Source organism: Phoca vitulina, unplaced genomic scaffold, assembly GCF_004348235.1.
Source record: "Phoca vitulina isolate PV1807 unplaced genomic scaffold, GSC_HSeal_1.0 scaffold47, whole genome shotgun sequence".
NCBI classification, from domain to species: Eukaryota; Metazoa; Chordata; class Mammalia; order Carnivora; family Phocidae; genus Phoca; species Phoca vitulina.
In genome coordinates, this window is record NW_022589750.1 from 11,645,163 (window position 1) to 11,659,910 (window position 14,748).

General features: G+C 56.6%; 1 protein-coding gene across 8 annotated transcripts in view; it reads left to right on the plus strand.

The window, feature by feature from the left end:
• Positions 1–14,748, plus strand: part of PEMT (phosphatidylethanolamine N-methyltransferase) — a 98,001-nt gene that overhangs the window by 27,524 nt on the left and 55,729 nt on the right. For 7 of the 8 annotated variants that reach the window (XM_032432076.1, XM_032432072.1, XM_032432079.1 and 4 more), the window contains one exon: positions 5,430–5,537. In XM_032432076.1, the coding sequence (XP_032287967.1) occupies positions 5,445–5,537 (93 nt within the window). In that variant the 5' untranslated portion in view covers positions 5,430–5,444. Of the gene's footprint in view, positions 1–4,732; positions 4,829–5,429; positions 5,538–14,748 lie in introns of those variants that run through there. The other variant, XM_032432074.1, reaches the window with a different exon arrangement.

Consider the following 14,748-nt stretch of genomic DNA (forward strand, 5'->3'; position numbering starts at 1 on the left):
GCCATATGTGATGTGTGGATCCCATTTGGCGATCGATGTGACTTTGACTCTCTGGGCCCCTACTGTTTGTTTGGATGTCACAATGTGACCCTGGGTGCTGTTGACCCGCAGCAAATCATCCCCTGAAGTGTCCTCAAAGCCTGCAGTAAAGTAAATTGCTATGAGCTGCTTCCTTACCAACCCGTAGCGTTTCTGTAGCCGAGTCCATTCATCGGTGACCTGAGTGGAATTATTCCTGGTTTCGGTAGGTAGCGCCTGTCCTCTTTTCAAACACAGAACTCTGCCATCTGTGACCTTGGAGCGGGATTCCATTCTTAGAATGACCTGGGAGAGAAAGCCAGGACTTTTGCTGCTTTAATAAGGTTGGGGGTGGTTGCGGGTGGGGGAGGGGAGGGGGGGAGGACTCTCCCCTTAGTCAAGGCAGCCCACTGGTGTGCAGGGATGACCGAGGGACCCGGGATCCAGGACCCTCCTGATCTGCTCAAGGGGGACCCGGGTCTTTTGTTCTTTTCGGCTGATCCACTTTCAGGAGGGAGGTCCGCCCTTTCAGGTGAGTTTTGGGAGGTGACAACAATCAGGAAAGTACGGTCAGGTCTCTGGAGGAATACCACTGTGGACCATTAGTCATTCTTTCCTGCCAAGCAGGCCCTTCTCCAGGCAACGCAGATCCCCCACTCTCAAGGTGACCCGGGTACTCTCCTCCCACCGAGACAGTTTGACCCGAGGACGCTGGGACCTGGTGGGGGCTGAGGTTCCAGTTTTAACCAGCTCAGTCCTAATTGGGAGACTCTGCTGGATGAGCCTTGGCTGCGCGCTTTGGCAGCCCCAGTTTCTGGCAGGAATCGGGAAGGGCTGGGCTGGCCGTGGCCTGCCTCTGCCCCCCACCCCTGCCTGTGATCTGGGGGCTTCTCTGAGCCTTTGGCTTTCTTACCTGCAGAGTAGGCATAGCCGTCGTGCTTGCCAAGATGGGGTATGTGAACCTGAAATAAAGGCTCTTTGATCTTGTGATCTGCACTGGGAAGTTTCCTGCAGGCGGGTCTTAGTCCTCAGAACCACCCCCCTCCCCTAGAGTGTCACCTCCCCAGTGGATTGCTCAGAATGACATTGAGTTGAATCCTTAACAACACCTGCAGCATTTCCAGAAGATATTGCTTCCCCCCAAGGCCAGTGGGGAAATAGGGGACACAGTTCCCAGTTCCCAGCGCTGAGGCTCTGGGGAGGTGTCATTTACATACGGTGAAACTCATAGACCTTTGTGTCCAGTTGGAAGGTCTAACGTGCAAGCTCCTGGCTAGCCAGGCTCCAGCTGAGATGGGGAATACTTCCATCGCCCCCGAAAATTTCCTGTGCTCCTCCCGGCCAGTGCCCCACCTTCCCATCCAGGTGCCTGTGCCTTCTTAGGCATGCCCTGAACCGTCCCCAGGCCTGGGTTTCCAGCCGCGACCCTCTGGCCATCACCTGCACCCTCTCTCACACTTTACCCTCTTTCCTCTGGCTTGGTCCCACCAGTGTAGGGTCAGCCTGTGAGATAGGAGGCATAACATTGAGGGCACACCAGTTTCGCCTGGGATTTGGGATTTCCTATCCTCGGGAAGGTGTGCATCCCCTCAGGCAAAAGTGATGGAGAGCTGGGGATCCCGAGACAGGGCAGGCTATGTGGGCATGGAGGGGGCCTTGAGAATCAGGCCCACAGATAACTCCGTTTGCCTATCGGTAAAATGAGGATGCCAATGACCATGGGAGGATAGGGTCAGTGGGAGGCTCTTGAGGGGTGGGGGGGAATATTCCACGTTCCAGGTGTACTGGCTCTATGCTCCACTATCTGATGATCCAGAGGTCAAGGCTGGGTCTCAGAGGGCCTTTTGTGGGCAGCTTCTGGTGGATGGTTGGTGAGGATGCCTGGTTTATGGAGTGGCTGAAGGGGGCAAGGAGGATCTGGAAGTGACAATGGGTAGTGGAATTTGGGGGGGCAGGGCTTCAGGACTGCTAGTACCCCCCTGTTGCTCCACCCCCACTCCTTCCACCCAGCTGTACACCCTAGGGACTGACCTGCCTTGAAGAGATCCCAGCCCCGGGGTTTCTAAGAACCTGCGAGAGCCCTATCCCGTCCCTGGTCTGGCCATCCCGCCTCCCGCCAACGCTTGTGAACACTACTTGATTTCTCAGCCTAAAAGGTGCCATAAAAATATTGATGAAGTACAGCGCCTGGGCAGCTGGTGAATCTGTTGCCTCAGAAGCGGAGGGATCTGCTGGCCACTCACTGCTGGCCGCCCACCTGCAGAATCTCCACGGCAGCCGCTTGGGCAATTTCCTGCCTCCAATTTGAAGCCAGGAGGGAGGTGATCAGAGTCCCAGGAGCACAGCCAGCTGAGCTGGAGGGCCCTTCAGAGGTGTACTTTTAGCCTCTGCTTTTTACTGATGATGAAAAAAGGGCCACCGTTCACTCAGCAAACATTTACTCTTTGTGCCAGGTGGAAGACACAAAGATGGAGGAAAAAATGGCCCCTAGCCCAGAGGGATGAGTATGAGATAGGGACAGAGAACCAAATAATCATAATAGGGTGTGCACTAAGGACACAAAAGAGAGTGCAGTGGGTGATGGTAGAGGAGATGCTCCCATTGGGTCTTGAGGGGTGAATAGGAATCCGTCTGGAGGTGTCAGAGGGATAGAGAGTATTTCAGACATGTGCAGAGCCATCGTAGAAGGGTCTAGAGTGTGATGTTTGGTGTGAGTGGTAGGGTGGGGCAGGAAGGATGGCAGGTAAGGTGGATGCAGGTGAATTCATCACCTGTCAGTGCTGGGATGGGTGAGCCCAGTGCAGGTGAGGAGGCCTGGGGTCCAGAGTGTGGCAGGAAGTGAGGCATGTGAGGCTGGCTGGGGCTAGAGTGCCCCATCCTGAGGGCAGTGGGAACAATGGGGTCAACAGATTGGACTCCTGGATGAGAAGGGCGAATGGTCAATGGCAGGCAAGCTTTGACTGGGTGTTGAGGGTTGAGATGGGGACTGGGGAGCAGGGGCAGTGAGGCAGACACCGCTCTGGAAGTGGCCGAGCAGGACCAGAGCAGCAGTATGGTGGCTTCCGAAGCTAGCTCTCCTTCCATCCCTCCCGGGGGCTCCTGTTCCACCAGCCAGCCCCGTCGCAGCCTCTCAATGGGGCCTTGCAATCGGGTGCTTAATAAACGTTTCTTTTCAGAAAAGATGAATACCCAACTTTTACATCAACATGGATGGGACTGGAGGAGATTATGCTAAGTGAAATAAGTCAAGCAGAGAAAGTCAATTATCATATGGTTTCACTTATTTGTGGAACATAAGGAATAACATGGAGGACATTAGGAGAAGGAAGGGAAAAATGGGGGGGGGGGATTGGAGGGAGAGATGAACCATGAGAGACTATGGACCTGAGAAACAAACAGGGTTTTAGAGGAGAAGGGGGAGGGGGGATTGGTTAGCCCGGTGATGGGTATTAAGGAGGGCACGGACTACATGGAGCACTGGGTGTTATACGAAAACAGTGGATCGTGGATTACCACATCAAAAACTAATGATGTATTGTATGGTGACTAACATAACATAATAAAATAAAAAAAAAAAACCAAAAAACCCCCCAAAAAACAACAACAACAACAAAAGAAATAGCCCTAAAAAAGAAAAAATAAAAATAAACGTTTCTTTTCAAACAAGATAGAACGTCCTTTGGTTCAGTCCCAGGCTCTAGAGGCTTTGGGGCTGAGGTGTGTGCCAGTCGCCCTCCAGGGTGGACAGCCTGTTTTGAGGCCTATTCCAGCTGTTTGGTCCTTTGTGAGTGGCCTCGCTTCTCCATGTGTATTCTCCAGGGCAACTTGGAATTTCCCGTCTCGGCCCAAGGCTTTGTGAGGTGCCTGTCCCGAGAGCCGTGGAGCCTCCACTGCTCTGCTTGATGCGCGGGGGGCCTGGGAGGGGGTTGGTATCTGACCTGGGACCTGAAGACAAGGAGGCTGGAAGGCAGGGTGTGGGGTTGCCTGCCTGGTGGGTGCCCACAGGGTGCCCAGAGGCCGCAGTCAGCGTGGGGTAAAGCTGTGCTTTCAATGTCACTCTTCCCTGTTTGCTGAGTGGTTGGCCCCCTTTGTCATTCGTTTATTAATAATGCGCTTGGGGTGCTCACGTGGCCACTCTGTCCCTCAGCCATTTCATCCACATGTTCACGTAGCAGTGCCTTTGTTGACTCATTCGTTCTTAGCTCTGCCCTTGGCCCCTCAGAGGGGAAGGTTGCTCTTGACAGGGACAGGAGGCCCACACATGCGAAGGACACGCCGGGCCACATCTTGCGTGCTCCGTGACTTTCCAGAGTCTTCCCACCATCTCTACAGGCAGGGTGTCTCAATGCTGCCCCTGGGGGACATTGGGGCCATGTGTGGAGACATTTTTGGTGCCACTGGCCCCGAGTGGGTGGTGGCCAGGGGTTCAGGGGATAGTCCCACCACAGGGAGCGCTCCAGCCCCAAGTGTGGATGGTGGAGGGCAGGAAACCGTGCCGCCGATGCGGCAAGGAGCATGAATCCGGTATGTCGCTCGCCAGTCTCTTTTTTAAACACACACACAGAAAGAACATTTAGTACAATGTGGCTATGTGTTATTTTCTAAAAATGTATATATGTGTATATGCTGCGGGAAGTCTGCAGCTTGCTCTGTTCGTTTGACATTTTTTAAAGAATATCACAAGTTGACACATATGGCTAGTTTGTTTAAATTCTGTAGCTTAGCTGCTTTAGGAACAGGCCCCCTTCTAGGTAGCCATTCTTCCATGCTCATCTTTTTCTTTGCAAGCACAGGAGCTTTGCACACTCACGTGAGTTTCTCTGGTACAGGTGCTTGGGAGTGAAATTGCTGACAAGTAGGAGCACGCCTTTCGGTTCACACCCTCCCCAGCTCTCAAGACTGGCCATCGTTAGGGTCGGCGAGGGGAGGCACAGAACTGCTGTTTTCATTTGCATTTACCTGATTACTAGTGAGGTTGAGCGGGTCTCCCCACGAATGCCAGTCCCTTGGGTTTGCTCTGGGGCCTCTGGAGCCCTCTATATGCACGGTCCCAGTCACAGCACCTGGTGACCCAGACCTTGGTCCCGCTGGGGTCACTTCCCGGTCAGGGTGCTGGCCGCTTGTGACTTCCTCACCCAGCGTCCCCACACGCTGTTCCTCTGCCACTAGCCCGGCCACCCTCGGACAGGGCACGACGCGGCTGATTGGGTTTCGGCTTTTTATCTTCAGTTTTATGGTTACACTGTAGTGACCTTTGCTGGACTTGCTTCTGCCCGAGCCTCCCGGCATGTTCCCAGAGGGTAACTTTGTTTCTGAGTTCTGGGGGCTCGGCACTCTATGTCCCCACGGCTTGCGGGGGCCGTCGGGGGGACTGGGCGGGTCTCCCGCTGACGCTGGCTCTGTTCCTGCAGGCAGACCTCTGCGTTATGACCCGGCTGCTGGGCTACGTGGACCCCTCGGATCCCCGCTTCGTGGCTGCCATCCTCACCATCACTTTCAATCCGCTCTTCTGGAATGTGGTAAGTGCCCTAGCACGACCCTGTCTGGGTTGGACGGACAGACGGATGGCTCTTCCCTCCCCGTGTCGGTCTCTGGCCAGTGCGGAATCGTCCTTACTGTTTCCCCTGCGAGGTCAGAGCCCAGTTAGGGGATGCTGGCCAGGGAAGCCTCTCATTCTGGGGATCCCACCACATGCTGGCGGCGACAGTCCTGGACTGCCCTGTGATGTGACTCCACACGTGCGCCCGATGGTCTCAGTCTCCTAGAGGTGGAAGTAGATGGCCTCGGCTTAGGGGCCCCCTCCCTTCTCTGCCACGGTGCACAGTCCGGCGGCTTCCTTGTGAACCCCCGCCCCCTGCCATGTGCTCTAGAAACATGGTGAGTTTTTCCTGAACGAGGCTCCCGGCGAAGCAGTTTGCACAGGGCTGGGCGAGTGTGCCGGGGAGCAAGAACGAGCTAGCAGGAAGGGAACACAGAAGCAGCCAGAACAGCACCCAGCTCTTCTGTGGGTACGGGGGACACTCGGGACCGAGAGCTGGGGGGGGCCAGGCTGTGTGGGAAGGGGGCCCCGAGCCCTCTGGGGAAGGTGTGGGAATGGCTGACAGGCCCTCCTGCTACCGTGTCTCTCTGTGACCCCAGGATGTGGGGGGAGCTCTTGGGGTTTCTGCACGGATGGAAGGGGGTGGCAGTGGTGCCCCCAGGGCTGCTTCCTGAGGCTCCTGCCCTGTGCCTGTGCTTGGGTTTGCTGATGCAGAGCCACGGACGTCCTGTGATCACCCTTGAGGGTAGCCTGAAGAAGGCCAGCCTCAGCTTTAGCAACACACACTGTTCCAGACCGTTTTCATTTCGGGCGACCACTTGGTCCCAGGGGCGGAACACGACATGTTCTTCCTCCTGTTTATGAGTTAAGAGTCTTTTCTCTATCTGGGGAGATCGGTGGTGGGTGGGCATGGGGGTGGGGGCGGGGCTGCGTATCTCAAAGAGGCCACATTCCGAATGTGCCGTCCGCTCCTGTCCTGAACATGCAGGACCCACCCCAAGATGGTTGATACCGGCCTCCAGCTGGAGGGGACCGGAGGGGAGGGAGGAGCTCTGAGGGACAGAGGTTAGAGCTTGCTTCTTTGTCTAGAACCCTTCTTGAGGGCGCCTGGGTGGCTCAGTTGGTTAAGCGACTGCCTTCGGCTCAGGTCGTGATCCTGGAGTCTCTGGATCGAGTCCCGCATCCGGCTCCCTGCTCGGCGGGGAGTCTGCTTCTCCCTCTGACCCTCCCCCCCGTCATGTGCTCTCTCTCTCAAATAAATAAAATCTTAAAAAAAATAAAAATAAAACCCTTCTTGAGGCCTCCTGGAACCCCCACCTCAGTCCACACAGGAACCCCAACAACCCCCACCCCCCTGTATGACCTGCCCCTGACCTGGCAGAAGCCTCCCAGCAAGAGCTGGTGTCCCGCAGGGCCTGCCTCTCCCTGTCCCATTCTACTCTCCATTCCTTCTCCCCCGTCCCCGCTCCCCACCCTCCACCCTTCCTCCTGCAGCACGAGACCATGGTGGGTAAAACTGGTATGTGGCAGGCGGGAAAAATGGCCCTCAAAGACCTATGTCCACGTCCTAATCCTTGGAACCTGTGACAGCAAAAAAGGGGAGCTTTGCAGGCGTTAAGGATCTTAGGATCAGGAGATTGTCCTGGGTTATTGGGGTGGGCCCTCAGTGCAGTCACGTGTGTCCTTATAAGAGGGAGGCAGAGGGAGATGAGACGACACTGGCTTGGAAGACTGCGGTGATGTGGCCACCGGCCAAGGAAGGCCGGGGTCACCAGAAGCTGGAAGAGGCGAAGGACGGATTCTCCCCTAGAGCCTGGGGGTGGGGGAGGGAAGGGGGGAAGCGAGGAAGCGTGGCCCTGCCAGCACCTTGATTTGGTCTAGAGACACTGATTTTGGACTTCAGGCCATTAGAACTGGGGGAGCAGAAATTCCATTGTTCTAAACCACCTAGTCTGTGGAAATTGGCTACAGCAGCCACAGGAACCGGGTGCAAGGTCTCCGAGAGGCTGTTAATCCATGCTAGAAGGGCTGGCCGTCTGCTGGGAGTGTGCAGTGCTCCCCGCTGTCCACGGTCCATGCCCTGCGGGCCTGGCTGGTCTCCCAGCGCTGGGGGCTCGGCTTGCCGAGTGCATGGCGGGTCCCGGGGACACTTCTTCGTGCACAAGCCCCTTCTGTTATTTCCTGCGGGTCCTTCCAGTGGTGTGTCCAAGTTCGTTTTGTTTGTTTTTGTTTTTGTTTTAAGGTTTTATTTATTTATTTGAGAGAGAGAGAGCATGCGCACACAAGCAGGGGGCCAGGCAGAGGGAGAGGGAGAAGCAGACGCCCCCCTGAGCAGGGAGCCCGATGCTTGATCCCAGGACCCTGGGATCATGACCTGAGCCTAACGCAGACGCTTAACTGACAGAGCCACCCAGGCACCCCTGCAAGTTCATGCTGAAGTCGTGCCACGGCCCACAGCCACGGGGTCAAGGTGCTTAAGATTTGGGAGACGGGCAGCTCATAATCTGTGCATTTGTCGTGAGGTTTTTTCTTTTGTTATAGTGTTTGATTTGCTTTGCTTTTGAAACAGTTATTCACTGGAACAGTCTGTGATCATCCGTGGGAGAGAGAGCTCTTCAGCGGGTTCAGAATGGGAGCCCTTAGGGCAACCCCTGTGGTTTAGGGGGCTGCTGCTGGCCAGTCGGTGGGTGGTGGAACAGGAAAAACCGGTCTGGGTAGGCCTGCCCCCCCCCCCCCCCCCCCCCCCATGCGTAGGGACAAGATCCCAGCCTGTGAGCAGTAAGGGAGGGGGCACCTGTGAAAGTGCTTATTGAGCATTGATTCAATGGTCGTGAGACCTGATACTTGGCGGGACATGCCACGCTTGGGCATTGTGCTGAGTGTTTCACACAGCATTTTAGTTGATGGGCGGGGTGAAGGCTGTTACTGACCCCTTTGGAAACGGGGTCCCTGAACAGGTTCGCTCATGATGGCCAACCACATGCCAGGTACTGGGGGCACAGTGCTTGGGTTCCAAAGGAGCTGACGCCCTAGGAGGGGGACACTGTGAATAAACACACATTCCACCAACCCACGGGATGAGGTTGGGGGGCAGTGAAGCCGGGAAGGGTGGGGGAGCAGCTGCTCAGGGCAGGGGTGACCTCTGAGCAGAAACCTGCCCCCACGTGGGAGGGAGCCCTCGGGTATCTGGAGAAGAGGAAGCGACAAGTATAAAAGTCTGGGTGATTTCAAGGAAGGGCCGTTGGCTGGAATCAGACAGAGCTAGAAGGGAGGGCGGCAGGTCAGAGAGGGGGCTGGCGTAACAGTACGGGCCTTGTAGGCTGTGGGGAGCGTGTGGGGGGGTTTCTGCGCGGGGAGTCGTGGAATGAGTGGCCTGATCTGACTCAGGTCCAGGCTGCCGTGGGCTGATGAGAGCAGACGAGGGGTGAGGGTGGGGCTGGAGGCTGTCACAGTGCTGGAGGCCCAATGGTGGCTTGGACCAGAGTGGCACCAGCGGAAGTAGAAGTGGTCAGATTCTGGGCACAGTTTGAAAGCCAGAAGAGTCAACAGGATTTACCATAGTTTGGTGGGGAAGTGCCGGAGAGAGGAGGCATGGCCAGCTCCAACTGGGACCTCAGTGACTTACAAGAAATATGGATTTGGGTGCCTGGGTGGCTCAGTCATTAAGCATCTGCCTTCGGCTCAGGTCATGATCCCAGGGTCCTGGGATCGAGCCCCGCATCGGGCTCCCTGCTCAGTGGGAAGCCTGCTTCTCCCTCTCCCACTCCCCCTGCTTGTGTTCTCTCTCTCACTGTGTCTCTCTCTGTCAAATAAATAAATAAAATCTTAAAAAAAAAAAGGAATATGGATTTGGTCTTCAGTGTGGCACACAGCTCCTTCTTAGGTGTTGAGTGCTGGCAAGGTGTCTCTTGTTATGTTAATGAGGTGACTTCCGACCCCTTCTCCACCTAAGGACGGGGGCAGGACATGTTGCCAGAGGAACCCACCACGTGATGGGGAGGGGAGAGGAGCTGAACATTAAGTTCAGTAGCCAAGGGCCAATGATTTAATCAGTCACCTCTGTAATGCAGCCTCCTTAAACCCCATAAGGATGGGGTTGAGAGATGGTGCGCCTGGGTGGCTCAGTCGGTTGGGCGTCTGCCTTCGGCTCAGGTCATGATCTCAGGGTCCTAGGATCGAGCCCCACAGTGGGCTCCCTGCTCAGCGGGGAGTCTGCTTCTCCCTCTGCCCTTCCCCCTGCTTGGGCGCTCTCTCTCTCTCTCTCAATCGAAAATAAATAAATAAAATCTTTAAAAATAAAAAAAAGGATGGGGTTTGGAGAGCTTCTGGGTTGGTGGACACATGGAGATGTGGAGAGGGCGTGCCCAGAGAGCAAGGGTGCTCTCACCCCTTCCCCGTCCCTCACCCTGTTCATCTTTTCAACTGGGTGATGATTCCTACCCTTTAATATCCTCTGTAATAAGCTGGTAATCAAGCAAATAAGCAGGTTCCCTGAGTTCTGTGAGTTGGGCAGATAGTGTCAGAATTGAGTTGAATTGTGGGACACCCAGCTGGTGTCAGAGAATTGGCTGGGTGTGTGACAAAACCCACATGTCAAAATTGGGTGCAAAATTGTAGAGGGCGTGGCCACGTGGGACAAAATAGGGGCTGAGGGAACAGAGCTCCGTTCTGTGAGCATCTGGGAGATTCCGGGTGGAGACCTTGCGAGTCTGGAATTGAGGGGAGCGCAATGGCTGGGGTTGGTGATGATGTGTGAGGCCATGGAGAGTGGCCCAGGCTGAGTCTGGCCTTGGACCAGCGCCTTCTGATTGCTCCAGGGCCCACTGTCTGCTTCCCCGGGGCTGTAGCTCTTTGAAGAAGCTACAACGTTGGCTGGAGGGGCCTGCCCGCCTGTCAGAGCCAACGTGTGGGTGCGTGTTACCCCCTCCCCATCAGCACCCGGGCCCCGTCTCTCTCTTCTTCCCTCCCCCTCTGTCCCCGAAGCTGGTTTTGATCTCCTCCATTCTGTTAGAATCCTGCTCCTGGAGCTTCAGAGAGCTTTGTTGCCTTCTGCTGCCCTCCTGTTGGATCTTTAGGGAAACTGACACTGGTGACCCTCACAGTTTCTTGTAACCCTGTTCTCCTTGGGCCTCACCCTGGTCTTCTGGCTTGGTTTGCTGCTCCTTGTGAACAGCTTTTCCTCATTCATTCACTCACTCACTCACTCACTCATTCATTCATTCAACAAAGGTTCATCGAGGGCGCCTGGGTGATGCTGTCGGTTAAGCGTCCGACTCTCTCTCTCTTTTTTTTAAGATTGTATTTATTTATTTGAGAGACAGGGTAAGTGAGAGAGGGAACACATGAGCAGGGGCAGAGGGAGAGGGAGAAGCAGGTTCCCTGCTGATGCAGGGCTCGAAATCCCAGGACCCTGAGATCATGACCTGAGCCAAAGGCAGCCGCTTAACCAACCGAGCCACCCAGGCGCCCCTAAGCATCCGACTCTTGATTTCGGCTCATGGGGTCCTGAGATCAAGCCCCATGTCGGGCTCTGCGCTGAGCGTGGAGCCTGCTTAAGAGTCTCTCTCCTTCTCACTCTGCGCCCGCCCCTCTTCCCCCGTCGTTCACACTCTCTAAAAACAAAACAAACAAAATAACGAATGCTTGTTGGTTGAGAACGCTCTGTGCCAGGCGCTGTGTGAGCCCACAGGAGCCAGGGAATAGAGCTGCGTGGTCTCCGTGTTAGAGATCACAAATAGGTTTGTAATGAAAGTGGGGAAAAGCTCAGGCACTACCCCGAGGGACTAATTGGGGCTTTTCCCTTTGTCATCCTGTCTCGGTCTCAGGCCCAGAATCTTCTCGGGTCCAGGTGCTGTGGCCCCACCTGGGCATGTCCAGGCCCCCAAGGGAGCTTGCTGTTTGAAGCCTGGCCAAGACGGGGGTGTGGGCTGTGTGCTCCCCTTCCAGGGGCCCAGGGCAGAGATCCAGGGGCCAGCCCGCACTCCTCCCTCTCACCAACCCCCAGGCCCCATCCTCACCAGTCCACCTGCTCAGTGGGGGGCGGGGGGGGCACCTGCTCACCTGGTCAGCACTGCAGCCTTCTAGCCAGGCTCCCAGCACTCCCTGCACCTGTCTACCCGTCCACACTGCGCACGCACTCCTTCACATGTGACCACAGGCCAGGGCCAGACCGCCCAGTGTCCCAGCACACTCTCAGTTGCTTAAAGGCGCCCAAGCCTTCCAGCAGAAGGTGTGAGCCCTTTCCCTGGCCCCTGAGGCCCCTGTGCCGGGCATCCTGTTGCCTGCAAGCTCCGCGGTCCTGGTCCCTGCCTTTCCCTCCCCCCTTGCCGAGGGTGTCCTACGTACCCGTGCCGCCTCTTCCAGGCAGTCACCCCTGCTTCTCACAAACCCCCTTCCCAGCCCACCATCCAGGCCCAGCTCGCCAACGTTGGCATTGTTGAGATTTTGGGCCATCCTGTTCACTGCGGGGTGTTTAACTATGTCACCTGCCTCTACCCACCGGGTGTCCGGTCTCAAAGGTCTCCAGATGTTGCCAGGACCCCTGAGGGGCACAGTTGCCCTGGTTGGTCTGAGTGAGGCAGCCCTTTGTGCCCGCTGCATGTGTCCCGTGTTCCCTTTGGGGTCACTGCTTGCCCCTTGGCCTTCCCCTTAGCTCGGGTGTTCCAAGCGAGTCCCTGCCTTGTGCCCCTGTACCCCCAGCCCTGGCCTGTGCCGGGCACTGTGTGTTGTTATGAAGCGCAGAGCCTCTGCCTCACCCCTCCTTGGTCACACCCTGCGCCGAGTGTCTACTGAGTTCTCAACAGTTGGCCTCTTCCACAGTTTTCTGGGGTGGTATCCGTGGAGGGGGCCCATCTCCATCTGTGCCATTGGCATGTGCATACTCTGACTCTGCAAAGGAAGGGAGCCGTGGGGAGGTGAAGCCCGGCGGGCCCAGCTATTTGTGGCATCCCAGTAAAGATAAGATAGACGCAGCCCTGTGCCATTCCAGCTCTGGGCATGCCCTCCAGTGTCAGAATCACAGCGAGCCCTCGCCGGGCTATTATGATGTAGCCTTGAGCTCTCCCGTTGTTTATGGAAGAAAATTGGCCTGCTTTGGTGTCTTAACTATTATTGAAGGCAAATTGCTTGTTAGGACGTCAAAGCTGATTGAGACTATCAGCGCGTTTGGACACCCTGCTAAGCTGGATGCGTTTATGGACAGTGACCATATTGTTAATCGTCATGTGGGAGAGCGAAGGGATGCTTCTCATGATCCAGCCGGGACGGCAGGTGTCCGCGGGGACAGTCCCGGCCATTGGGTTTCTTCTGCGTGGAGCGTGCTCCTGAGTTGTGCATTCTTGCCCCAACTCCCTGCTCCCTCCCAGCCCCACCCCCCTGCCCGGGTGCCTGTTCTCTCACACCCTTACCGGCTTGCTGGTGTCTTTTACCTGAGACTCACCCTTCCAGACTGTGTGTGCAGCGCCCCCCACCGCCCCCAGCCCTCCACGACCTGCTGCCCCACGCTGTGTCTTGGGCTCAGACTCCTCTCTCCGAGGGTGGGATCTACAGCTGGTGTCCGGGCAGCCCACATCTGCAGCCGGATGGCCAACCTGCTTCTTGGCTGGGGCTTTCGGGGTTAGTCCTGCATCCCCAGAGCCGCTCATTCCTGGGTTGGTCACCCTATCGGTGGGGAGACACAGCCTCCCAGAGCGTGAGCTGGGAGGAGGCAGCTCTTTCCATCCAGGAATCAGGGGCACTCGCCGCCTGGCTTGGGGGGGGGCCGGTCCCTCAGCAGAGGGATGTTTCGCTGGCTGAGTGCCTGAGGGCCCTGGGCTTCGGTGGGAGCCAGGAAGGCAGGACAGCAGATGGCGCTGTGGGTAAGGCCAGGACCGCCAAGGGCAGGTGGGCTGACACCTTTAGTGTGCACCTGTGGTGCGGCCCCATTTTCCGGTTTCAGATCCCCAGCCAGCAATCCGTTGGCTAATTTCAGGTGCCCCAGAAGACCGCCCCCCCCCCCAGATGCCAGGAAGCTGACCCTGCAGGTGTCATTGGGCTGAAGCAAGGGAACCAGCCTGGCACTTGGGAGGGAGTCCCAGGTCCCATTCCCTGTGTTCACACTCCTTCTGGGCCTTGGTTTCTCCATCTGTGAGGTGAGGACACCCATCAAGCTGTGAAACACAGGGACCCACTCACTTTGCCAAGCGCTGCCCTGGGATGGTGGCCCTTTGCTGGGTCCAGGGGAAGAGGACGTCCCTTGCCCTCCTGGCACTGGTGCTTGGGCCACCAAGGTAAGGTTGGGTATCACGAGTGCAATCTGAAAGTCAGGGCTTGACTAATAATAAAGCTTGCAAGTAGAGGACACATCCGGAAGACAGGAGACAAGAGAGGGGTTGTGAGTCTTCTAGGCTGGCAGGCTGCGCAGGGCCTGCTGAGGTATGGCCGGGCTTTCTAGAGGAGCAGCAGGGGGGAGGATGCGGGGCAAGAGTCGAGAAGACCAAAGACAAGGGGAGGTGTGTGGAGAGAAGGTGGGCTGGTGGGCCTGAGGCCCCAGAGGGAGGGCCCTGAACATTGGCTTGCAAACCCGATTGTCTGCTACAAGCTGGTGGTGTGTTTGTGCACGCGTGTGTGTGTGTGTGTGTTTGTGAGCATGGAAGTGTATGGCTGCACGTGAGAGTGTGCGAGTGTACCCGAGCACGCACGCATGTGTGTGTGTGTGCGTGAGCATGGAAGTATATGGCTGCACGTGAGAGTGTGCGAGTGTACCCGAGCACACACGCGTGTGCGTGAGCATGGAAGTGTATGGCTGCATGTGAGAGTGTGAGAGTGTACCCGAGCACACGCGCACGCGTGTGTGTCCGTGAGCATGGAATTGTATGGCTGCACGCGAGAGTGCGCGAGTGTACCTGAGCACGCACGCGTGTGTGTGTGTGTGTGCGCGTGAGCATGGAAGTGTATGGCTGCACGTGAGAGTGTGCGAGTGTACCCGAGCACGCACACACGTGTGTGTGTGTGTGTGTGAGCATGGAGGTGTATGGCTGCATGTGAGAGTGTGCGAGTGTACCCGAGCATGCACGCGCGTGTGTGTGTGAGCATGGAGGTGTATGGCTGCATGTGAAAGTGTGCGAGTGTACCCGAGCACGCACGCATGTGTGTGTGTGTGTGTGTGTGAGCATGGAAGTGTATGGCTGCATGTGAGAGTGTGCGAGTGTACC